Source organism: Saccostrea echinata, unplaced genomic scaffold (assembly GCF_033153115.1).
Source record: "Saccostrea echinata isolate AGI-Se365-2 ecotype Australia unplaced genomic scaffold, CSIRO_AGI_Sech_v1 ptg000028l, whole genome shotgun sequence".
Taxonomy (NCBI): Eukaryota; Metazoa; Mollusca; class Bivalvia; order Ostreida; family Ostreidae; genus Saccostrea; species Saccostrea echinata.
Window position 1 is genome coordinate 2771824 of NW_026889777.1, and position 27578 is coordinate 2799401.

Genomic DNA, 27578 nt, shown 5'->3' on the forward strand with positions numbered 1-27578 from the left:
TCCAGTTGAAAGATCTGGGTTACCTAAATTTTGGCCCTTTTAAAATAAGTAATTTAAGGTCCTCATTATTAACTATATTTATGTCACCATTAATAACGTGTCCAGCTGGACTATAGTTGTAGGGTGAAGAAGAACATGAACACGATGGAGGATTATGATTCAGATGCTCAATATCCAGGCTCTGCAAAGTTTTCTTGTAATTTAAAAGTTTGGAAGCAATAGTCAATGTATAATTATAGGAAATACAGGGTGTAGTCTTCAATTAGAAACATGGTGGAATACAAGAGTTGACCCTTTTGTGATTACAAATATTACTTATATTAACCACGTCAATTCCTTTATTGGCACACTGAAGTTTAAGGAACAAACGGGTAGTTTTAGCTGTATTTTCTTTCGTAAAACGTGGCCATTTAAAAAGCCTATGATTTGCAATATCCATAACCACAGATCCGAGTCTGTATTCTGGTGTCGAATAATCCAAATATGGACTTTCCTTGACTTTTGCAAATAGACTATTCAAAACTCTCGAAGGGCCAGAGTAAAGTTTGGTGCGAATGTGATGAATGCCTAATTGTTTATTCACATAAGATAGTAGTGAATCAAAGAAGACATCGTTTATAATAGGTTTATTGTAAGAGGAATGTTCATGACTACGCTTACGTCTCTTTGTACTGTTAAAAAGTTCCATCACATTCACATTGCTACACTGTTGCTTGAAAGATTCCCAACACTGTCGACATTGGCATTGCTACCATATGGAAAGGCCTGCCTAGTTTTCTAATCCAGTATTCTTTTGTCTAAGGAAAGGTGTACTCGGTGATGGGTTATTAGTATGATGGTAAATCTCTTCTAGAATTCTAACTTTCAGTGACAAAACAGAATGATCAGGTAAATTAAAATGCTTGTATAGAAGCTGCTGGCCCCCGTTGTTAATCGGAAATCTATGCCCTGATATTCTTTTATTAAGTGAACCCTTGGTTTCACCAACATAAATAAGCCCACAAACGGTACATTCTATTCCGTAGACAACATTAGATTTGCAACTCAGATTTTCCCAAGTTTTGAAATAGAAGCTCTATATCCAGTAAAATTACTAGAAAACGAAGAGCTAGTAATCAAAATATCACAGTTTTTATCTACATGCAAAAACCATGAAAGTTTGGTCTGGGTAGGGTTTAGAATTATTGAGAATGTTCCAAAGACCTGAACTGTTTAATATAGATCAGATTATCCAGGTAATTCAGATGCTGCATCTGAAGCATCTGTTTGTAAGTGTTAATCGCTAGATACATCATTCATTCAAGGTGGATCAAAGTAGGTTTTATAGTTACTTTGGAATGAACCTGCTCCAAAAACTTTACATTTATCATTCATTTGAAAATGTAGACCAGATGCAGTCTGGAGATAAACATCCCTAGATTCCTGTATGCAAATTCAGTCATCATTTAGTTTCTGAATACATATCATACACAAAGAAGAGCTTGTTTTAAAGCTTTCTAAAAAAGAGAAGGAAAATGAAATCGATTTTCTTCCTCTCAATCATTTTATTTATACATTCCACAATGCTTTTGTTGCAGAAAAGACAGCAATGTTAGTTCATGCTTCAAATTTTAACGAAAAATATATGAATGTAACTCTGCAATGACCAGAAAAGGACAAACTTCATATAGTAATACACATAATTAAATGTATAATAACGGGATGCTGAATTATTTAATATACTAGTACTAATTTCCTTTCCTAATGTCACCAAAAGTTTAAGTTTAAGTTTCAAAAGACATGAAACAAAATCTGCACTGAAAATATCCAAATCAAAATAAAAAGCATTTTAATACTATCCTCCTTCCCCCTACACAAAAACATTTATGTTTTTATTATATTTTTATTATGGATATTATGATGTTCTTAATTCAAGTTCATACAACTTGAATGCAACATCACACATTGAACATGATGAATGTAAAACTTAATATCAATTATCAAAATTGTTCAATGCAAAAGAGGAAACAAAAAGATTTATTAATTAAAAACAATCAAACTGACTCTGTTTATTTATCTTTTTGTAGTTTAGTTTGTCACTTATTGCTTACGCTATGTAATTAATAATTATATAGTTATAATAATAAACTCTTTGAAAATTTAAATTTCAATTGCTAGATTCCACTTTTGATTTCTATGGGTTGATCTTTGATATCTTGAACATTGTTATCTTGAATACTAAAGTATACAAGAAGAATTAAGGAAGCCAGTGGAGGTACCAACCACTTTTTCCCTACTGTATTTTAACCTCAATATCTCAAAATCCTTGGAAGTTTTTTTTTCCTAACTCCCTATTGAGTTTGAGATAGCGAGGTTTGACTGTAAATGTAGGTATTATTTTATTTGTAATGAGCAAACAAAGAAATTTTGAAGATGCAGCTTTCAAACGGTGGTAATATGTACCGAAAAACACCTTATTATGGCAGTAAATATAAAACGTCCCACAAAAAAGGACAAATCACCAAATGAATGTAATAAAAAATGAATGTAATATAATTCAAAGCACTTTACCAACAAATCTTGTACAGAAGCATACAGAAGTACATATTTGATTCATTATCTGAATTTTCATCTTTTTACCCAGAGTTGATGCCTGTTTTACACTGTCCTGAATATGAATACTATATAAAGTGCTATGCTATATAGCTGTATTCATCGGAAGAATTGGCTGTCCTTTCTAAATAAGATTTGTCAATCAACGATTCAATGCACTTTTTGATCATTGGTACACTAGGAGCGAATCTTGCTCGGGATTGGCTTATCACCTGAAAAGAAAATAAACAAGGCATTATAAAGTGTTCACAGAGTGAATTGTGCATGACATTAAATCAATCCATTTTTCAGATCTTCACTATAAAAGCATTTTTTTTTTTTAAATTGGGGTCAGCAATTTAAATTGAGGTTGGTCGGGAAAGCAGAAACAAACATTTTTTTTAGGCCTTACTTTAAATATGTGTATTCATTTTTGGGGGGATTTGTATTTTGGCAACTTTGGCTGAATTCTTTCATGACTACAATCAAAATAATTTTCTTTATAAAATAATACATCCAAATTCTGTTTAGTTAGCATCAATTTTTTAAGGCACCCAAATGTTCTACTTAAATTAAAATATGTGCAGTACATATACACAATTTACACATACCTCCTGTATGAGCATGGCATGTTTGAGAATTTTACGAGCTTTCATTATACGGACAATGGCTGCTTGCAAGTACATTTTTCTGTCTTCCTCTACTGCATTGTGGGTCTGCTCTACTTCCTGTTGTGGAAAATATATTCAAATTCACAAGAGTAAAAACCCTTTATCATAAGCCAGAAGGACATCTTTTTTTTTTTAATTCTGCAAAATTCTCTGGCAAGTGTTTACACCTTTCCTTAATTTCTTTCCACCAATTTTATTTCATAAATTTAAAATGATAATTTCAACTGAACAGAACAAAGAAAAATTTCTCAAACTGAAACTACAAAAACGTCTTAAATACACACCTAGGTACAATTTTATACAGTATTCTTAAAATTACCCCAAAAATGGTCATTGTAATGTCAAAATTTTTTTTATCACTATAAACACTTACCTGTGATGAATCTTTCTGAATTGCGGCTGTAATTTTGAATTTTGTCCTTTTGTTTGTATATCCCATATTGAGCGAAATACAGCTACAAGTGGTTACATCTCCCTGTCAAGTACAAATTACTACATTTACAAAATTTTCTTACTTAGCTTGATGGAGATAACTGACACATGAAGACACTTTGATCTGGATTAAATTTAATTTTCTCAGAATTAACACATGAAGACATTTAAATCTAGATTAAATTTAATCTTTGGGAGTTCAGTATATCTGGACATACTATAAACATAGACATGTATTCTTTTTACATGTAGTACTTTTTGGCAGAAAGCAACATCTGTTAAATCAAATCCATAGCTTAATTTCTTTATACACTGTATGCATACATTTATTTATAAATGTTTACTAAAATATCAAAATCTGCCAAATATCATAAACACAATTAATTTCACAGTAACCATAATAGGAATTTAAGATAAATTTGTTTGTAATGGCCCATGGAGATATAGATTCATCATGACTTATTTGTTTTAACTTACCTTGAGATTGTACTCATACATGTATTATGCTAAATTAATCTAGACTTTTTTTGGTGGAGATGATTTTATTTAGACTTACTTCAGTTGAGACAATTTTTGTGTCTAATAAGGTCTGAAGCTGTTTGACAAGTTCCTTCTCTGGTAAGTCAGTATTTTTCTTTATTTCATTAAAAGTCAGTGTATCACCACTATTGAATAACAACAAAATGGCCATGTGGAAATTGCCCATTGTCACAAAGTAAGGCCTCTTCAAATGATTAAACTTTAGCTCAGCTGAAAAGAAAAAAATATAGACACATACATGTAAAGTGAAGAGTTCTGGAGCAAATATTCTCACTTGGAATTCTCTTTCAATACACTCAAATTCAAAATTTTAGGACTTACCCAGATAAATTTAAGATTTAACATGGGAGAATTCACATATGATAATTTAATTCAACTTTACCCTATTACTTTGCTCATATTATAAAAAAGAGGTGCTGAAACATTCTCTATTGCTTTTTATACAAACTGAATAAGATGAACTTTTTGTCTAGCTCTTAATACCACTCTAGGATATGAATATCAATCATATTAATTCTTTATTCTAAAAATCAGAATCAACTGATTTTAACTTAGTTTTCATGTTTGAACCCCCCCCCCCCCCCTTCCCCAAAACTGGGTAGGTGTGTTGGACAAATCTGAATTGGTCTGTAAAATGCAGCAATAACTAGTTGATGCAGCTAATATATATAGAGAGAGAGAGAGAAAAAAAAAAACAATTACCTGTAATGATAAAATGATATTTAATACATACCCGTGCAGAAATTATGAAGCCATGTCAATTTTCTCCCACTATATTTGACATTATAGAAAGCCTCAAACTGCAAAAGATAAAAAAAAGTCAAGCTACATCTCTCACCTCAGTTTAGCATATTTAGTGCTATCTACATTTCAAAATCAAGCAGATCAGAAGCAAGAAACTCAATCATGTACATGAGAATTCCTTGTGAGATGTGCTTCATGATTAGAGGAAAGAGCCATGTTATGTTTAATCATTGGTTAATGAATTGAATCACACCACCTCAGTTCGCACGCATGACATCATGGGTCCAGTAAAGGAGCATAAATAGTCAGGCCCCATTTATCCAATCTTTATTATGTCCATGAACAATCTTTTTTCTTACTTGGGAGAAAGTATGATAATTATGAAAATTCAAACATATGTAAGAAATTCAGATGCGTTAATGGACAAAATCTGAAGCAAATCTCTTTTCATCATTAGTCTTTAGTGCATGACTGTGGCAATAATATGGTACATCCAGGTCTTTGTTTTTAAAGCAAGAGTTACCTCTCTCTCCTTTTTTTCTTGTCAACAAGTGATACATCAACTGATTCTTTTTTTTTGCACTCTAGACTTGTATTATTTGATACTCAATAAACTTTAGATAATGGTATTCAAAATATTTTCATCAATAGTTTATTGCTAAGATATTTTTAAAACAAGAAATATATTGTTTATCTAATATAAACATGGCTATATTAAAGTATTGGAAAAAGGGCATAACTCAACTTTCTTTTCTCAAAATGAGAAAAATAGAAAATTGAGTTAATCCCCTTTTTCAAAATGTGAATAAAATTGATCAGTGTGGCAGACTAAAGATGAATGTGTTTCCCTAAATGAAAAAAAAAATCTCCCAATTTCTAAGCATGAGATACCTCTTTCAAAGTTATAGATGTATCGATCTACTTTATTCACAGAAGGAAACCAACATCACACATGGTTATAATAAACAAAGTCATAGCTTTGTCCTTATGAGGCAATTTCTTACAGCATACTATAAATGTAACTGATCAGAAACAAGAGACTCATCATACATATAAGAGTCCCTTGAGAGACCTGTTTCAAAGATTGGCAAGGGAGCCATATTGGTTTTAATCATTAGTTTATGTTGTTGAACAGAAACCTCAGTTGCACTCCAATGACATCATGCCACACCTACTTTTGGGCTTTAAAATGTCAGGCTCCACCCACAAATCTTTGCTCTGTAATTCATTCTTTCACGCACCTTTCTACCATCATGTATAACATTTAAAACAGGTTTCACTTACACTCACTCATTTTCTCTGGTTTTCAAAGATTTATTTCAATCATCAGGGAACTCACTCAATATTTCTTCAGATGAAAAAATATCAAGTGAAAGGAGCCCCCTTCATAAGACGAAAAGGTTTTCAGATATTAAACCTTGCTTCTCTGTCACCCTTCTACCACACTGAACATTTTAATATTAATATTAATTATTAAAGCTACTTTCTCCCAGACAGAGCTAGAAACAAGTCTCTACTTCATCATATCAAAGAAACTTCTAAAATATGCCATTTCAAACAATTTGTAGGCTTATGTTTGTTTGTTTATTTTGTTTAACGTCCCTCTCAATAATTTTTCACTCATATGGAGACGCCACCACTTGCCGGTGGAGAGCTGCAAATTTTGGCCTATACTCAGCACTTAGGGCCATTGAGCAGTGAGGGATCTTTTTTGTGCCAGCACCCACTGCGACACGGGACCTCGGTTTATACGGTCTCATCCAAAGGACCAGTCTCCACGTCCCACAGTTGGATTTGAACCCTCGACGTAAAGATCAACTCCTTACGCCGCGACTCTAGAGCAAATGCTCTAACCACTGTGCCAGCCGGGCTGTAGGCTTATGGGTTTTATAAACAATATAATTGATTAATTGTTTTTAGTTTTATATCCCTTGCAAGATTGTTTCACTAATCACTCACCATCCAATGGCAGTGACAGGCTTCAAATTTAGACTTTACTCAGCACTCATGCAGGGCAATTGAGCAGTGAGGGATCTTTCGTGTGCCAGCATCTGCCATGACACAGTTTTTTTAGGTCTCACTGGAAAAACCAGCAACTTTCACTTCAAGGTGCCAAGCCCTTGGCAAAGGAACAACTGCTACCTACTTTTTTTTTATCAATTTAAGTTTGTCGTGGCTGGTGCTCGAACCCGTGACTGAGCAAGTGCATCTTCTAAAACTTTAACCTATATGACATCAAAGTTGACCCACCAGAATAGAAACCAATGAACAACAATATGTATACTTTATACTACTCTATCTCTGGACACCAATCCATGATTTTAATAAGTACATCTTTTAGATCACTTACAGTATGGATTCCTGTTGGGATAATATTTAAAATTTTGTTTAATTAATTCATTTAAAGTAAAATCAAAATACTTAATATAAATCTATGCTATCACAACAAGACATACTAGACATATGAAAAGAAATATATCTTTTAGCTATAAAAATGATATTGTATATCTATCTTGCCAAGGAAAACATTCTTTGATTTAGTAGATTTCATAGGAAAGTTTGGATTTAAGGTCTAACATGAAGGGTCCAGGCCTATGCATGTGAGTAATTCAGAATTATATATTTAAAATTCTAACAATTTAAAAAATTCTCAACATCTGTAGAAAAGGCTTATAAAATTTGGTTAATCCCTTCACACAAGAGTTCCACAGAGAACTGCCAAGTGAGCTCATAACATTCACTGTTAACAAAATGTACTGCAGTACATGAACTATAAACATGCATAATGTATTTATTGCAAATGACTTTATATTCACTTCTTATTATGTAAAAAAGATCATTGTAAAATGATCAGATACAAAGAGATTATCATAAACATGACAGTCCCTTGAGAAACTTGCTTCAAAGATAGGGGTGGAGCCATGTTGATCCTAATCATTGGTTTATGTTGTTTACAATAAACCTCAGTCGCACGCAAAGTCATCATGCTACACCTACATGGGCAACAAAAAGTCAGGCTCCACCCACAAACCTTTGCTCTATCTACACACTTGCATACAACTTTCTCAATACAACTTGCATCCACTTTTTTATAAAGAAAAAAAAATCTTTCATTGATACACACAGAGCTACAAGCAAGCTTCTATTTCATCACATCAACTGAATCTCCAGATTTTTTTATGTGTATATGTTTATGCACTTTTTTTGTGATTTTAAAATCTGATAGTTATTATCAATAGAAAGAAAAGTCAGCTAGGTAAAATGTATTTTGCAAACAAAATTTTCTTTTTATTTTTATCAAAATAAATTGCTTCCTTGATGCAACAAACAGCTCTCGGCAGACTGTATCACGTACAAACATAAGCATGAAGCCAAAAGGTACAGACAAGTTTTTCCAACATCATTATTGTCCACCCATACAATGAAGTGTCAAAGCTGAATATAGCTAATGGAATGCAAAAAATAAACATCCGAAGAATCATTTATTTAATGACTAATTAATTTGATGAAAAGTTCAGAACAGCTAGGCAATATTTCCAAAATAATTGTCACATTGCCAATAAATATATAGGTTCATATTCAGATATTATGAATTTCCTAACAAGTCATTCTATTTTTACACCTACTAAAAGTGGATGTAGATGAACATTATTATGTTGACGAACCCTACTTCATGTATCGGATCCCTATTACATACAGATTAAAAACTTATAAAAACTGCCTCTAGAACACACTAAATTACTTAATAGTACAGATTTAATTGCAACAGAAACTCTAATTTAAATCATGCACCAAAATATCACTGTTTTACAGTACATGAATGAGACTGGTTCTTACAGTTGCACTAAGTGTAATGATCAGAAACAAAAGACTCAATCACACGTACATGAGAGTCTGTTGAGAGACTTATTTCAAAGATAAGGAGGGGAGCCATATTGGTTTTAATCACTGGTTATTGCCATTTACAAAAACCTCAGATGCACTCCAATGACTTCATGCCACACCCACCCAGGGTATATAGGTAATCAGGCTCCGCCCCCAAATCTTTGGCTCTGTCTATATCCTTGCATCCATCTTGCTTCCACCTTTCAAAACCAATAAATAGAAGAAAGTTCTTACATACACTCTTTCTCTCCGGTTTTCAAGATCCTTGTTTTCAATCACTAGAGGGTCACATGAGTAATTTTTTAATTAAAAAAAAACTATCATGTATAGAACCCTCTTCATAAGACGAACAGAAGTCTTCAATATTGGGTACCTTAGTTCACTTATATCCATCTATCACACAGGAAAACATTTAAACATTAAAAAATAAGTAGTTATAAAAATCCATTCTCACAGACAGAGCTAGAAATGTGTCTCTATTTCATCATTTCAATTTCATATACTTAATCTATTTTTATCATTAAAGGAAATGAATACATTTTTGGTTTTTCTTGTGAAATCTTCACATAAATAGTCACCATTATGCTCGTTTTTAATGCAAATAACGAGTATGAGCTAGAGAAACAAAAAAAAGAAGTAAGAAATTAATGTTACTAAAAAATCAGAACCAAAGGACTCCATCATAAGCTGAGAATCCTCTGAGAAGCTTGCTACATAATCATTGTCAGAGACCGGTCATGTTTTCATCACAGGTCTTTAAAACGTTTAACCTCATTGAATCCATGGCTTAAAAAAAGTGTGGGCATCAAAACTGTGACCCAGTGTAGCTCCAGCCACAGAACCATGGGACACATTCAGATCTCTGTATTACAATGACTATACTTGCAGCAAGTTTCTATTTCATCATTTGTTCTAGATCTACATAGTATTATTATAATGTATTTCAAAACAAACTAAATAACATAGAGAAACTTTGCCAATCTTTCACTTTTTTGCAATGTTTTACATTAAAAACACAACTAGAATTAATAGTAGTGCACTGTAAATTATTACATTCCTGGTTTATTTCCAGGAACTCTCCTCAGACTATTTAGTATATGTACTACTGTGCATTACTATCTTTAATAAAGTTTATAATTTTTCTGACAGGACAATCTGTTTGTCACTATATTCCATTCCATGATCTATCTGTGAATTTTTTTTTTTTTTTTTTTTTTTTTTGGACACATGATATACTTGATTTGAAATTATGGACCTACACTACATCTTAAAGACTGAAAAGATTTCTTGAAAAAAAAATCATTTAGTCAATGTACTAGGTAAAAAAAAAAGGTAACCAAAGTAAATGCAAATATATGTATCTTGGTAGAGGGGGAGGGACCTTTCAATCAGAGTAAAGGGACTCAATCACATTAATAGTGAGAATCCCTTTTTGAAACATGCTTCAGTGACCAACAGAAAAGATTGGTTTCTTCTCAATCACTGGCTTCCATACAAAACCTCAGACTGCGCTCAACCTTTGACATCATATAAATTCAAACTTTTCCTTGCAGATCACTGCCCTCTCTCCCCATTAAAATGAAATCTTAAATTATATGTTTCTTGCCCCACACCAATCCCCTTTTTTTCTACCCTGACAAGTAACCTGAGTTCAGATAAGTGATCACATTGAATCATCAGAAGACATTATGTCAACTTCATTACGTCAGAAGAGAGATCATGTATCAGACTGCCATCTTTTATTAAATTTATTAAACCTTTCCTTACCCCCGGACCCCCCCCCCCCCCTCAACCACCAACACAACCTCTATACTAACCTCTCAAATAATCCACCATCATAATTTTGATCACAGTGAATCATTAGATGACAAAATGTCAACTTCATTACGACAGAGTAGGTGCAATCAGATGTGGAATTACTTTGCCAAATCCCATTCTAAGTATTAATGATTAATGTACATGTAGTTCAATACTTAACCCACAAAGCTTGAAGCATGTTCCCATTTCATCATGTAAGTTTGAAAGCAAATCATGTCTGTATTTATATTAATTTTTTTTCATTAGAAACTTATTAGGGTTAATAATTTTGTTTATGCACACACACTGTATATGCATCTTGTGACTTATGGCAGCACAAACTGCGAAAGTAATCATTGAATTTTTGAAGCAAATGTTTTTTTTAACAAAAATATGATTTTCAAACAAGCTAGAATAGAAACACACAAACAAAAAAATAAAAAAAAACAAACAAACAAAAAACAAAATCTCTGATATAAAACAGAGTCAAGGAACTCGATCAAATTAGTGATCAAACCACAGTCCGGTCTCAGAATTCCCCCTCGGGTTCTAAATTGAATTTAAAAATTAAAAAAAAAAATATTTCCCCTCTGCAAACCCACCCTCTTTTTCTAACCTCTTAAGTAATCTTCTATCAGACAAATATTGATCATACTGAATCATTAGCAGACACCGTGTCAACTTCATTACGACAGAACAAATATCATATATTAGATTACTGCTAAAGAAAGAAAAAGGGGGAGGGTAATAGAAAGAAAAAAAAATACTTTTAACTTGTCCAATAGGGTTTGAAGCATGTTTCTTTTTCATCACATTTTTGAATCCAAATCACTTAACATGCTTAACTAGAACTGTCCAAAATGGACAAATACCCCCCGCTGGGTTTTTCAGAGAAGGTACCAAATCACTAATGTTTTCTAGATGTATGAGGTGTTCACAATTTGCTTAAACATTTAGAGTGAAAATTTAATTACTCATTATATTTTTTTAATGAATGAAACTAAGGTGCAGCCTAATAAAACATCAATACTAATAATTACAGTGTTTTTCATTACATTGAAAAAATAGTTTGCAACTATCTGTCATCTTTGTGAGACATGACACTCTGCAAATTGATTGTTGAAAAAAAATTATCATAATTAATTATACAAAATCAAATTAATCTTAATACCTTTATATCAAACTCATTTAAAAAATAAAAGGCTGGTTCCAGTAACTATGTATTTTGACAAACATAAATTACAATTAAGAGACTTAGACAACAGAGATATTTATTTCTTTCTGCCCAATTCCCAAGAGATATAGATAAGACCCGCTTGATCAGAGATGCCCTAACAGCTTCCCACACTGAACTCATTAATTAATCTTTAACTGGATGCATGTCCACTCATTACTCCCAAGAGACAAATGGATTTACACTATCTGCTGTGTAATGTAAAAACTGATTTTAATACTTTGTGATTTTTTTTCAGTTCTAATGATTAGTTTTAAGCTGTAGTTCACATTTTTGTACAGATGTTCTAGATTCTATGTCTCAAACCTTTGACAAGAACCCAAAATGACTAAGTCAATAAAAATAAAAAAAAAAAAACACCTGTAAAATGCAGAAAAATTATCAAATAATGATGAAAATACCAGGTGCTCATCTTCATATAGTAAATAATGAGTGTACAAATTTTCATACAAATCTATGCAATAGTCTCTGGGAACAGATCCAGGCAAAACCACATAATAAAAATGAAAAAAAAAAACCTGTAAAATGCAAAAAAAAATTATCCAATCATGATGAAAATACCAGGTGCACACCTTCATATGGCTAATAATAAGTGTACAAATTTTCAGACAAATCCTTGCAAAAGTTTCCAAGAAATAGTCTGGACAAAATCTCGTCTACAGACAGATGGACATGCTGATTCCAATATACCCCCCCCCCTAAACTTTGTTTGCAGGGGGTATAATGAGGTTGTTAGAGAATTTGTGAGAATAACTACAGAGAACCAGATTTTCATACTGATAATCTAAGTACACAAGATACCATTATGTTGCTAAAAAGGTACTGAATGTGTACTTAAAATAGCAGCTTCATATTTTAGCGGCTTTGGCACAGACAACGTTGCGCTAATTCATGAATACCGCTAAAAATTAATTTATAAATACAATATACGGCATGGACATGTATAGTGCTAATTCATGATTTTGCCAACAACTCCATACCCAGTGATTGCGCTAAATTTTGAATACACTAATTTATGTAAACGTACAGTATATTGACATGGTGGGACATATCCAAGGAATTACATTATGAATGAAAATTAGAACTACTATGCCTTTTAATATCATAATCTAATTCTTATGTTTATTTAAGAGCTTTAACTAATTATTATTTTTTAAATCGTATCCCATGGAATGAAAAATGTGAGAAAAAATGTTTTATAAATTAAATTTGGCAATAATTCATAAAGATACAATAAAAACCCAAATATACTGCCAAGATTAGAAAATTACACAATTTCAGTAATGACTACAAAGGAACCATATTCTCTATCTCAGCACTTAATTAGAATGCATTCAAATAACCACAATGATTTACTTTACATTGTGTCTTATAGATTTGCTCACATGTATACAATCATGTATATTTAGCTGTTACAACACTGAATGAAAACATAAACTTACCATCTGCACACTTTTTTCAAGTTCTTGTGGAATTGAAAATGTGGGGAGATTACTTTGACCTATAGGCCATGCACCTGCCTGAAAGTAAATAACTGGATTAAATAAAGAAGAAACAAGAATCTATTAATATTTAATTACAATTCAAAAACAAAATTATTTTCTAAAAACTTATTTTCCCCCACAATCAGTGGGTTTATAGACCATTTATGCTCCTACAGAAAGGTTTCTTGAGAGCGAGTAGATTTTTGATGATGATTTTTCCCTGAAATTTTTTCAATTTTATTTACAGCAGAGGGAATCATGCAATACAGTGTAACGCTGTACCAGCCAAAAGAAAAGAATTATAAGTAATTAAAGGACAAAATGTCACTTAATTAAACTGCTTAAAAATAGATTTTCCATAGAAAATATAAAAGTTCTAACCAAAAGCAAAATTTTAGCAGGATAGTGATGCATGTAATAGAAAATATTTTCCGCAAACACTGAGTCATAAACAGCATTTAACACATCAGTGGTAAGTCTCCATTAAAATTCACACGATCTATGTACACATGTAGTACAGTACAATTCGTTTATAATCATAGTTTATTTGTCAGGCCAAAACTTTATAATAAGCGACTTTTATAATAACCATAGTCGGCTGAAATTCACGTCGGACGGCTGACGATACGACGTTTGTGTAAATTATTGGATGTAATATACATCTTACGTTACATATAATTTCGATTTTTTAGGTTTATTTGGAATACAAGTTAACTGACATATCATTTCACAATATTTACTTACTATTTCCACTTTTTATTATAAATGAATTCACTTAAATAAAGCTTAATACGCTTCAAACTCAATCTTCTAGATCCCTTGGCATCCATCTTGTTTATTTTGATCTACTTTCATTTTTAATTTATGGTCAATTCAAATTACCAATGTTTCGTTTCGTTTTTTTTTTTTTTTTTTTGTTTTTTTTTTTTTTGGTTTTTTTTTTTTTTGGTCACATATTAAATAAATTAACACAGCATGCATTCAAATTGTTTTTTTTATTCATCCAAAGTAGACATAAAAAATTACCTATTTACACTTAATGTCGCCGTATAATTAAAATTAATTGATATGCTGATGAGCATATGCATTCAAAGCCGCTTGGACTGAATGGTGAAAGAGTTAATTTCACTTAATCATTTCTTAATTAATCGGGTAGTTTTGTAAATGTAATTAACTATGAACACTGATCCAGACGATAAGCGTAAGAAAGCTTGGGTTAATATTGACACTAATTTTAGTTTCAACACATTTGGTAAAACGTATTTATTACGAACGTACAATTCAGGATTAACATAAGAAGAGAATAAGTTATGAAAAAAAAAGAGTGTGTGTTATCCTGTCATGTACTTCATGAAATAAACAGACTCCCTGTCAATCGCTCAGGTAAGTGCACTGAAGTGTGACTAATCTCCCCAGTCCCTCACTATCGGCAAATTTCAAAGTGAAAATCAAGCCATTGTGTATAGACAAGCGACAGTGCATGAACCACAAGTGTAGATAGGTGTTATCTTTTGTTTTGTTGATTGTCCCAAGAGTGAAAAGGTGTGAAAAAAAATATTACGGACGGACATTTTCTATTATAGTAAGCGAAGTGTATACTTTTACCTATGATAATAACAGACGAAATTTATAATGAATTATTAAGAAATGGTTTTGTGTTTCAGATATCTATGATAAAAAAAGAAGTATGATATAAAACCGGTATGATAAAATACGAATTGTACTGTACATGCACGTACCTTTTTTCACTTAACAAACAAAATTACCTGTAAAACCATTATAGAGAAATTAACTCCCAGTTCTACATTTTCTTTGGATTGAATAAAATCCGAAAACTCTTTATTTAATGTTGTGCTGATGGAAACATCCGTGAACATCCGATGTAATTTGTTTGTAAATTCATATCCACAAGCTTGCTGGAAAAAAGATACAAAGTTTTAAAATTATTTCATCTATGGTCATATATATACAATATGAATTCATCAAATACATACATCAATATCATACATACTGTACATGTACGATACTGACGCTCTATGTGACATTTAATTTAGTTGTGATGCATAATTTGTTTGTGTTTGTGTGTTTTTAGGGTAAACAAATAAAGTCTTTGGCTTGTTATTAATTTTTTTTTTCATATTGATAATATTTTTTTACCCATCTAAAATCCCAAATGAGAGCATAACAATATTTAAAATACACTCACTAGAAACCCTTACATGTACCCCAGTACTTCACAAAATCAAATTCCAAAGATATTTACATTCAACAAGTTCCTAATTTTGAGTTAAAATGGGTGGATAAAATACAAATTGTTCTCAATCAGATACATATACTTTAACTATATTCTTATATAGTTTATCCAAAATCTGGTTTTTTGCTGACAAGAGATTAATACCCACAAACCTTGAGTTTATTTATCATGGCTTCTTCTGCGTCCATTGAAGCTGACTGTCCGTATATTAATCTTTTGGCCAACATCCGAGAATAAAACTGAAAAGCAGAGTTTAAAGGCATATGAATTTCTAATAAGCTTAATTATTGGAACCTATTTCACAATTCATTAACATAACTTTTAAAGACAGCCTACACCATTTGTATAAATGTCTTTTTCTCAAATCCCCCTAGCGGTGAGCACTATCCAAACATTGCTTCCTAGTGTAGGAAGAGGGAGATAACTCTGTTCACTGATGATTGAACACATCTAATGTTTACAAAGCCCTTGACATCTATTGAGATATTTTTTATATAAATATTTTTTTTTCATCAGCATATGCATAAACAGGTCGTTACTTGTGACCAATACTATAAACAAGCATCACTGTAAAAGTAGGCATCCATCCAACAAAAGTTTTGCAATTTTTTTTTTCACTGGTATTTTGTATTAATATTTTATACATGTACATATTTAACTGAACCATAAACCTTTCTACAAGTCCACCTACCCTTTGGAACACATCTTTATCATCTAGATACTTGAAGACAGTGATACAGTTTGTTAATTTGTCGTCCATTTCAGATTCTGAAATTCCTTTCGAACTTTTCTTTAATAAATTATCACAGTATTTTGAAAGCTGAAAGCAGAACAGGAAAATGTGTGTAGTACGTGTCTTAACATAACATTGTTCCTAATTCTCATAAAGCTTACATTATTCCTGAAATAGTACTATACTACCAAGACATTTAATGTATAAATCCTCCATAGACGATAGTACACTTTTAATTTTACATATATATGTACATTATCCATACTATTACACTATCGCCTTTATACATCATCAGTATTATTAACTTATCAGTCTCTTGTTTATAAACCTATTGATTATTCTTCTTTTGAAACATTCATTCTCAATAGATTTCTGTCAGATTTCTGATAACTGCTTTGTTCAACTTTGTACAGGTGTATATAAAAAACAAAATTGTACACAGAGATTTCAAATTTATGGATTATTACCATTTCTGGGGATTTACAAACATGTTTAGCACTTTGTTTAAAGTTGATTGCTGCAGCACAAGCCTAAAAAACCAAAAATAAAAGAAAAATTTATCTGAATATTCTTTAAGAAAATGGTCAAGTTCATATCTTATCATCAATAAAAACAGAACACTGAATAGTTAAGAAAGAATACATGTATCTTTCAAAAGGAAATACCTTGTCCAGGGCACCAACAAACAGCTGATCAGAGTGGAATACACCCTGAATCATTTCTGTGTACTTCTGGTGAACCTCTAACATAGACTCCACAAACTGTCCCGGCACCTGCAGTTAATTTACAAATTTAGTTATGGGTAATTAAAAGTTATTTTAATATAGGTACATATAAATTACAAGTTATTTGATATGTTAAATCTAGAAAACTTAATTATTTATAGAAAACTTAAATATGAGTTATTCATTTGTTTCTCATAAAATCATTTTTAAAGGTTATTTCTAAATTATTAACATGGACATGTAGTAATAAATGTAAGCTGCATTATTAATGGGGTGGGGTGTAAATTAAATCGTTAATCCTAATGCAAAATTAATTCTGCAGAGCCTTGAGTGAAAATCCAGTATTAGTGAATGAAATAAAACAAACTTTCACTGACTATTATACAGAACGGTACAGAATTTAACAAGTAAAAAAAATTGTATAAGAATATTTTTTCTCAACCTTTCCAGATTCAACATTTTAATCAGTTATTAAACAACACAAGAGACAATATATCCAAATACACAAACATTATTCTTATTATTTACTAACATTCTCTCCTTTAAGATTTTTGACAGCCTCCATTCCAGTTTGTTTGATATGTCCTTCTACTTCTTGCACCAGCACACCAAGGCCTCCATGGATTGGCTTCAGGAGTTTATACATGTTGGAAAGGTCTGAATCAAATGGAACAATTTGCTTAGTATCACTATTTTAAAATTGAAATGTCACTTCTGTTTCATCCTGAATACCAAGTAGAATTTGTACGAACCTTCTGCATATCACATCATAGTTTACTTTATGGAATTACTCCCCATCATCATTTTAATTTGTATCATATAACATTCCCATTCTCTATTACCTAATGATGTTTTGCTTTGCAATTTGACACAGACATCCAAATTGCCAGTAGCCTGTAATAGCAAGCGTAGCAAGCTTTTTAAGCAATGCCTGGGTGAAGAGAAAATTTTGACCACTGCATAATGATCCAATAGAACTTTTTTCCCACAGTACACTCATTACTCACAATCTACATTCTTGCGATAACAAAATAAAAGCTCAGAAATATTCTCAAAAAACAGAGCTTGCCTTACTTTTAATAGAAATTGTAAATAGATAGTAGATAAAACACTCCTTGTTAACGATTTGCACTTTTTAGACTCGATTATATGGAAATGCAACTAACATCCGACACCATGTGACATCATTGTCTAGACCGAATCTTGCGCTTTGATGTCTGAAGAGGCAGATATGTTAGATATAAGTTAAAGTGTAAGCCATCCTCTGCACTAGTAAAACACAACTGTGCTCGCACTGATGGTTGTATCAACAAACATACATGTATTAAACATGAAATAGGCCTTTATTTAAGTCCTACCTTTCCTCCTCTCCTGTTTGACCATGTCTTTACATTCTCCATGGAGAAATTGAAGATGATCAGCTACCATCCTCTGCTGACATTCGTGTGTTATTTTGTTGTAAGAACTCGGATGTAGGAATTTCCGACTTCTGAAGTCTTCATTGTCCAAACGAGTAATTACCTACGTTACAATTAAGGAAAAAAATCAAATCCTATTCTGATATCATGTGTCGTAATATTTATTTTATTCTTAATTTTCTATCATTCAAAATACATCATATTAATTTTAGAAAGAATCAAAGTTACGAGGGGTGATCAAAAAGTTCGCGAACTATCTCTATATTTACAAAACCACAATTTAGATCAGAATGAAATTTGGCACACATATAGTCATACACATGTTCTATAAATAACATATGTTAAATAATGTTTTGCTCCGTGTTGGTGACGTCACAATGTGAAAATGACGTCAATATGTAGGTCACTTGTGACAAAAAATGGTTGACTCAGTCGTGCTCGAGCAACGAACAGCTGTAAAGTTTAACTTATATCCTGGAAATTCCTTTGCAGTAGAATATGATAATTTGTACAAGGTTTATGAAGACAAAAGACTTACCAGAAGTTCAATCATTAATTGGATTGATTGTTTAAGTAAGGACAGGGAGACGGTTAAAAATGATGTTTGTTCTATTGCCCATCGAAAGCAAGCCGGGGAAAAGATGTGTCCGTAGTAGAGCAATTTGTTATGAAACATCGTCAAGTAAAAATTAGAAAAATGGTTGTATATCTTAACAATAATTTAATTATTAAATCTCTAAAATATCGTTTACTTTAGACTTTAAACATATGAGATATGATAAAAAGAAGGCGCCCATACTTTATCCACATTGGGTAAACGACTCTCCCGAGACAGAGGACTCGGGTTGTGATGGGTCACCATACTAATTGTGGGAAGGGATATCCTTATCCACCCATCCTATTGCCGAGATTTGGCCATTTCTGACAGATGGACTGTTTTTGTTTTAAAAAATAACTTGCATGGTAAGAAATATAAGACTCGGAAAAATCTTTTAGCTTCTCTGAACAGACTGCTTCGGAGCATGTCACGTGACTGCCTGGATCACGTGATTCGCGCATGGGCAGAACAATTGCAGATGTGCATTAAAATCGGAGAGGACTACTTCAAAAAATAATAAACACTGAAACTTCATTTTATTTCTTTTAAAGAAGTAATTCAATTAGTTCGCGAACTTTTTGATCACCCCTCGTACTGTACTTCTTTAAAAAAAATCAAAATACCCCTTCTATATGTATATGAAGAGCACAATTTGCTTTTGAATTCAGTCAGTTATTTACGATGACAATGGCACAGAAATATTGCTAATAATACTGAATTTATTTCACAGCAAAAATACACTGTAGGAAAGTTAAACAAATTTCAAAACATTTATTTGAAAGTTTTGCATTCAATAATTAAGCTACCATACATGTACATGTATCCTTACTCTGAACTGAAATATTGGTGTACACTTACTGTGTATTCTAAAAAGGTATATTCATCATTAAGCCTACCTTTTCCATGTATTCTGAGCATGTGTATACATCTTTAAGCCTACCTTTTCCATGTATTCTGAGCAGGTGTATTCATCTTTAAGCTTGGCTGCCTCCTGTCTATAATGAGCCCCAGTCTCCATTTTGTATGGATTCTCCAGCAACTCCTCATACAACAGCAGAGGGTGCTTCCTCTTATATTCTTGGACGTTGACAAAAGAGTTGATGACGCCATGCACCACAGTCTGATTGACCATCTCCCCCATCCTGTCCCTGTTGACTTCATTTAGAATCAGCTTGATGAGGGTTTCCTTATGTGGTTCTATCATCAGTCTTTTCCATGTGTCTAAAGCAAGCTGTAATTCACCAGAAAGTACTATATTATGCGATGCATGTAAACTTGCTAGTCTGATGGAATGTCACATGCCCAGGGTTGAGAATTTTGAAACTACATTCATGCTTTCAAATAACTATTCAGTGTATATACATGTACTATATAAATAAATAAGTAATACCCATACTGTTGCAAATATTTTAACAATTTACATTTTTTTTACACTTTTTTTTTTGGGGGGGGGGGGGGGGATTGATTATAAAATATGTATATACACAGTAATGAATAATAGAGTATCTTTAAATATTGTAGAGGTAAATGTTACTGACAGATGACTCTAGTATGCTATAAAAATTTTAAAACGTTTTTATGCCCCGCCATGAATATGGCTGGGGCATATAGTGTTTGTCATGTCCATCTTCCATCCTTCCGTCTGTCTTTCCATTGCGCTTTGCATTTAGCTCTGTTCAAAGCTCAGTTTTAAAGAAACTATCCAAGATATTTTTATCAAACTTAATATGCTGATAGATATTGATGAGAGCTATGCAACTGCATCAACATTTGACCTTGACTTTTCCTCTGACCTTGACCTCACTTTTCCTAAATTAGTGTTTAGCTCAGTTTTAAAGATACCATTCAAGACAGTGAAATCAAACTTCATATGTTGATACATACTGATGTAAGCTATTCAACTGCATCAATATTTTTTTACCTTGACCTTTCCTTTGACCTTGACCTCACTTTTCTTAAATTAGTGTTTAGCTCAGTTTTAATGAAATCATTCAAGATATTTTTATAAAACTTCATATGCTGATACGTATTTGTGAGAACTATTCAACTGAATCAAAAACGCTTGACCTTGAAGTTTCCTGTAACCTCACTTTTCTTAAATTTGCATTTTGCTTGATTTTAAGGAGGTTGGATCCTGCCATCAAAAGTAATGAGAATTTTTTATGAAGTATATTTATAGAATTTATACACATAGCTTTATTAAAAATCAAAACAAAAAATGGGGGTCAATGCGCCTCTTTTGGCGCTACAGAGCATTTAGTTTGACCTTTTTGCACTGTAAATACGTCTTACACATATATCAATTTTTAAAGTTTTTCCTTCAATATTTTTTGTTCAAATAAATTATGGTGAGCAAACACAGTCTTATTTCATCTTAAATAGACCCATTAAAATTTGTAACAACGAAGTAATTTTCGAAGTACTCCGCATCTTCAATTATTTGACCTTTTTGCACTCAAACATTTTCATTTTTCTGGCATTAAAATTTAACAAGCAAAAAAATCATTTGAAAGTAATGCCATTTTACTGAATTTAAGAAGAATGGTTAAAAGTATCGTATATATTCAGAAAAGAAAATTAGAAGAGGGGGTCTGTGATGTTAATTTTTAGATATTACTAAAATAGTGCTAATTTTAAGCTTAAATTAGGGCTATTTTTTTTCTTCATTTCCACAATATATTTGCTATATTTATCAAATATGATGATAGAATTCATGACAGTTTATTTAATAGATAATTTAGGACCAGTATAAAACAGTCCACTGCACAAAATAACTATGTGTGCAGACTGCATGTAAAAATAGGAATCCAAACTTAACATACTTTAAATACTTCGAAAGAGAAAAAAATGATCATTTTCTTCTTAAAAAACCTTCCGCCACAAAATATAGTTCCTCACTTAATGCTTTTGGTATGGAATTTATTCATGGAGTTTTAACTGAATATAGTTAAATTGGCATTGTAGAATCCAAATTTATTGTAAGAATTAAAACATTACGCAGAATTTTTGAAATATAGGTTAAGATAAGAATCTGCTCAAAAGCTCAGGAGCGAACCTCGTTAAAGAAACCATTTACGATATATTTATGTAAGCTTATGCACTTATACATAATTTGGTGAGAATTTATCATCTATATCCAACTTTTTAGATTTCAATTTTAAAGAAACTATTCAAGATATTCTCATCAAATTTCATACACTAATACAAATTTTCATGTTGCATTACTAATATACCCTCGGTGGGGCATTCATGTCCTATGGACATATTTCTAGTTAGATTAGATTCTTCTAAATTTGCATACATTTTTATTGTTATTTTATATAGATTATAAAAGTTCCAAGATAAAAAATTATTCAAAAGTACTTTTTCTACTTCATAAGGTGAAAATGTTGGCATTAAGTATAGATTTGAATAGTCTCTGCATAAAAGTACATTGTATATAAATTGAGTATTCTCTCCAATGTTGTATTAATTTGCTGTAAATACTGTAGACCCTTTAAACCTTAAAATAAACCTAAACAGATTTTTGTATAAATTTGAGTGATTTCAGCACACATGCTACAAATAAATTTCAAAAGCTCTTTCGAATTGGGGAATATTAAAGAAACTAGTATTGAATTTATCACTCAGGGTCAGATTATTTGTTTCCTTCCCAGTTGAAGACATATAATTTACTCTTAATATTTTAAAGGATAGATTGTTTATTTATTGCCAAAATTTACAAGCCCCCCCCCCTTCAAAATCAAATGGTCGTCCTCATAGATTTTGAAGTCCATTCCAAAAAAGGTACATGTACCAAATAAGATGTAATATACTCCGAAATTTAATTATTAAATCTATCTGAATGAAATTGTATTAACAGCTGAGATGCTTTATCATATCCTGCAAAGAATCTTTGAAATCATACGAACAATTAACTCCCTTACTTTATGCTATTATTTAACATTGCACGGTTACGCCGCCAAACAAGATTGACCTGTCCGAATTTACCCGTGTTGTGGTTGTATCCAGATTCACCCCACTCTGCCAATGCACTTTATTTTGCTAATATTTGAATAAAATCTGGAGGAAAACAATCTAAAACATCGATATATCAAGGATTATGAATGAAATTCAGACATCGATTCCAAATTAGGTTACTTATTAGTCAGTTTCCCGTTGATTTTCTTTCCAAACAGAGCTGAAGTGACTATTGTGTGAATTATCCGGATATACTCAACCTATCAACTGGGCCTGTTTACCTCTCCTGATCTATGATACACATAACACCTTTTGATACTTATTAAAATTGCAAATAGTGTTGGAGGTTTAAAAGCTACAGATTTGGAGGCAAAATACATGTACAGTAGGCCAAATTTTAGAGATTCTAGAAAATAAATTCGTAATGACAAAAAATACCTTTGAGTTCATGACACTTTAAAAAGGAAAAACAAAATTGAAGTATTTGCTTTTTATGTGAAGAAAATACAGTTTGTAAAGAAAACATGGATAATCATTTAGAAAACAATGAATGTGTTGCACTCAAAATCAAAGAGGTGACTTATCTCTAGATCCATTTATGTCAATTTGACAGAATTTCATGTTTTTTTCCCCTGTCTCTAAGATATGACCTTCTTAACTGGTAATGTAATAACCATATTCCATACTTATTAACATCAAAACAACTACTTCTCTTTCTTCCTCTAATGTTAAAGCATTACATATGGGATTTAACCCTAGCAGTAATATTTATAACAGCATGACATATTGGCTATTCCCAGATCTATAAAATACATTTCACTTGGCCTTCCTTACCTCCCCTGATATATTACATATCTATTAATTGCCTTGCTTACCTCCCCTGATCTATTACATACCTATCAATTGACCTGCTTACCTCCCCTGATCTATTACATATCTACACGTATCCATTGCCCTGCTTACCTCCCCTGATGTATTACATACCTATCAACTGCCCTGCTTACCTCCCCTGATCTGTTACATACCTAACAATTGCCTTGCTCACCTCCCTTGATGTATTACATACCTATCAATTGCCATGCTCACCTCCCTTGATGTATTACATACCTATCAATTGCCTTGCTTACCTCCCTTGATGTATTACATACCTATCAATTGCCTTGCTTACCTCCCCTATTTCCAGCAGCTGGTCTGCTGTGTCTGTGCTGATTCCACCATAACTCAGGTCAGCATCTGTGTATTTCTGCTTCTTTATGTAAGTTGTATTTAAGTATCTAAGAAAATACAAATTTCCATATCTTGAGTAATCTCTTACTACATAAGACTAATATACCTCCAAAAGGTTATACCTGGCTTACATGTTAAGATTTTTCCACATGCAGAAAACATAAATTTCAACTTGTTCAAACTCGACAAACTGGTATGAATAGTAATATGCAGCTAGCTAGTTGAAATATTTTTATATGAACACTTGCATAAGACTGTTTCACAGATTTAACCACACAACTGGTTCAGATATATAACACAATAAGTTCAGATGTCACACACTTACCCATACAACTAGTTAAATTATCATAATTCACGTACAATTGGATCAGAAATAACACTTGCATGTACCCATCTAACTGGTTCAGATACTATACACTTGCTTATACAACTGCTTCAGATATCATTCTACCCATTCAACTGGTTCAAATATCACACATTTGCACATATACAACTGCTTCAGATGTCATACACTTACCCATACAAGTGGTTCAGAAATCACACACATGCATCTATAAAACTGGTTCAAATATCACACATTTACCCATACAACTGGTTCAGAATCACACACTTATCCATACAACTGGTTGACCGTTCAGATATCATACACTTATCCATACAGTTGGTTCAGATATTATACACTTACCAAAATAACTGGTTCATATATCCAACACTTATCAATACAACTGATTCAGAATCACATACACATACAACTGGTTTAGATATCACAACCTACCCATATAGCTGGTTCAGATATCACACACTTACACATACAACTGGTTTACATATCACACAACTACCCATACAAATGGTTCAGAATCACACTTACCCATATAGCTGGTTTAGATATCACACACTTACCCATACAGCTGGTTTAGATACCCTGATCCTTGGCTATATTCCTCCCAATGTTTATGGTAAGTTGCCAGACAGTTTTCCTCACCATTTTCTTGTACTTTCTGAAAATAGTCCAATTAACATTTTATAAAAACGAAAATAACTTCAATACTTTTCATCTTTAATTGACACATGTCTGTGGTTATTTCACTGATGCATATGCTTTGTATCACTACCGAGAAACTGATGGTCTTGGTATATTTCAGGATCTTTATTTATAAGAGGATTATATTATAAACATACTTGCTGATATTTCTAAGGCATACATGTGTGTATGTATATATATATATATACATGTATATATATATATATATAATTATATATATATATAATTATATATATATATATATATATATATATATATATATATATATATATATATATATATATATATACATTACTGTAACAACAATTTTTATACCATACACTATAACCGAAAGTGTTAGACCCCCACCCCCCCACCCCGACCCCTTACCCTTTTCCCTCAAGAAAGACATGATTTAGGAAATTATGATTCATTTTATCTTGCATATCCATACCTTATACAGCTCTGAGACATGGTTTTCTAGGAACTTTTTGGTCTCTGTGTACAGTTTATCACTCAGTGGATCAGGACAGGCAACACATAGGGCATAAACATCTGTACACAGCTGTTAAGTTTATATCAGTTGTCTTAGATAACAATGCCACATAATGTTTTCCATTTTACTGTCTTGTGAAAATTGTTAGTAATACTTAATAGGCCATGTCTTTCATTGTTTTGTCAATGTTTCATCATCATTATAATGTCAAACAAAAAAAAATCAGCATTTTATATCAGATTATGCTTATTGGCTTAGCAAAGTCACTGACAACTGTACCTTCATTTTATTTTTGATTTTTGCATGTTTACATGGCTTCTTATAAAATATGAAATAAGAATATCATACATTTTCATGAAATGAATGGTAATTACCAAATACAAAACAATTTGTTTTTGTTTCACAATTTTACATTTTGTAAAATTCACAATTTAAGCATTTTATTTTTGCTTTGGTATATGTTGAATAGAATTGGTGAGATTTACAAAATTGGAAATTTGCATTTCATTTTTTTTCTGATTCCCCTGACATTATGGTCTGCAGATAAGTAATCCATGAAATTAGAAAAATATGGTCTAACCTGAGTTTCTTATAAATTACTCACATGGTAACTATAGATATTAACTATATCAAGTAAGAACATTTTTTTTAAAAATACTTTTCTTTTTACATTACAGGTATAAACATGATAAAAGGCAGTTGTCCTTATTATTTTAACAGTTTATTGTACTTAATGCTTGTGACATAAATGTAAATCCAAGTTACTGAATAAAAATATACAGATATACATGTGAAAATTTCAATAAAAAAAAAAAGGATATGAAAATCTGTCATTCCATGTGGCACGGCCAACCTTGGCACATGTAACAACGCCCTTTACTGTTTCCAGAAGAGTTGCCCAGGTGGCATCAAAATCAACTTTCCTTGGTTTCAAAGACATATCCTAGTAATAAAATACAAGTAAAATCATGACTCAACATACACAATATGTACATAAAATTACCAATTAAGACACTACCTCAGAAGCTACCTAGATATCTGCACTGTCATATGTTGTACTTACAAAAATGACTAACTGATTTTGAGTTTGTAAATATTACTTTCATTTATTGAAAAAATCTTACACTACTTTTCATACAATAAAGGCTCAAACTGAAGAAAAAGAGAATCCATGAAAAGACTGTTTTGTGATAGCTGTGGTACTTTTTTTAGCAAAGCAAATTTTATAGTTGGTGAAAAGTGATGTAACTGTAATTGTTGATAAACATCATTAAATTATCTACCAATTAAACCTTCGCCAAACTATATTAATTTGTCCTGCAAAAAGAAAAGTACCTCACTAAAGTGAAAAAAGCAGCTGAAAAGGTGGTCACATTTAAGAAGTGAAATCAGAGTTATCTCCCCAGAGTATTTTGGATAAATGTTATCTTGGATCTGTTGTGTGAATATTTTTGCAGACCACTAGCTATAGCAGTAAATTTTAAAACTTATTCTCTTTTCATGACTCATTTTTCACAGAACTTTGAAGAAATCCAGAGACATTGCTTCAGAATAGATTTACTGATTTGCCTCCAGCAGGATTTCTATCGATTAAGAAGACTCTTGGTATAACTCAGTTTTGAAAAATGTATTCTATATTTTAATATTTTCAATTTCTTCCTAAAAATACCTTCTTCCTTGTTGTGAAAAATGCGATTTCGTCACAGATTTCGTTCCTTTGCAGAGGAGGTCGCCATATTGATCACCTATAAAATAATTTTTTAAAGAAACGCAAATATAATTTTAAAC

General features: G+C 31.9%; 2 protein-coding genes across 2 annotated transcripts in view; both read right to left on the bottom strand.

Annotated features, from left to right (window-relative positions):
- The window catches only part of LOC133194024 (uncharacterized), a 330950-nt gene that overhangs the window by 213037 nt on the left and 90335 nt on the right, over window positions 1-27578 (bottom strand). The window lies entirely within an intron of this gene.
- Window positions 1521-27510, bottom strand: LOC133194020 (cullin-2-like). The gene is made up of 19 exons (XM_061329940.1): window positions 27460-27510; window positions 26612-26733; window positions 25749-25851; window positions 25174-25271; window positions 24215-24320; window positions 20027-20317; window positions 18429-18591; window positions 17603-17727; window positions 17011-17118; window positions 16813-16875; window positions 16304-16432; window positions 15765-15851; window positions 15125-15274; window positions 13317-13394; window positions 4948-5014; window positions 4231-4424; window positions 3616-3717; window positions 3183-3299; window positions 1521-2804 (listed from the first exon to the last, which is right to left on the bottom strand). The coding sequence occupies exons 2-19, from the start codon at window positions 26728-26730 to the stop codon at window positions 2673-2675; spliced, it is 2232 nt and encodes a 743-aa protein (XP_061185924.1). The 5' UTR covers window positions 26731-26733; window positions 27460-27510; the 3' UTR covers window positions 1521-2672.

What these genes read in the sequence shown, in the direction of transcription:
- LOC133194020 (XM_061329940.1), bottom strand. Translation starts at nt 26,730, where the DNA reads ATGTCTTTGAAACCAAGGAAAGTTGATTTTGATGCCACCTGGGCAACT. An exon ending in CAAAAATTGTCTCAACTGAA is followed by an intron (nt 3,718 to 4,230) that starts GTAAGTCTAAAT and finishes TGTACTTGACAG; the next exon opens with GGAGATGTAACCACTTGTAG. An exon ending in TTCAGAAAGATTCATCACAG is followed by an intron (nt 3,300 to 3,615) that starts GTAAGTGTTTAT and finishes TTTCCACAACAG; the next exon opens with GAAGTAGAGCAGACCCACAA.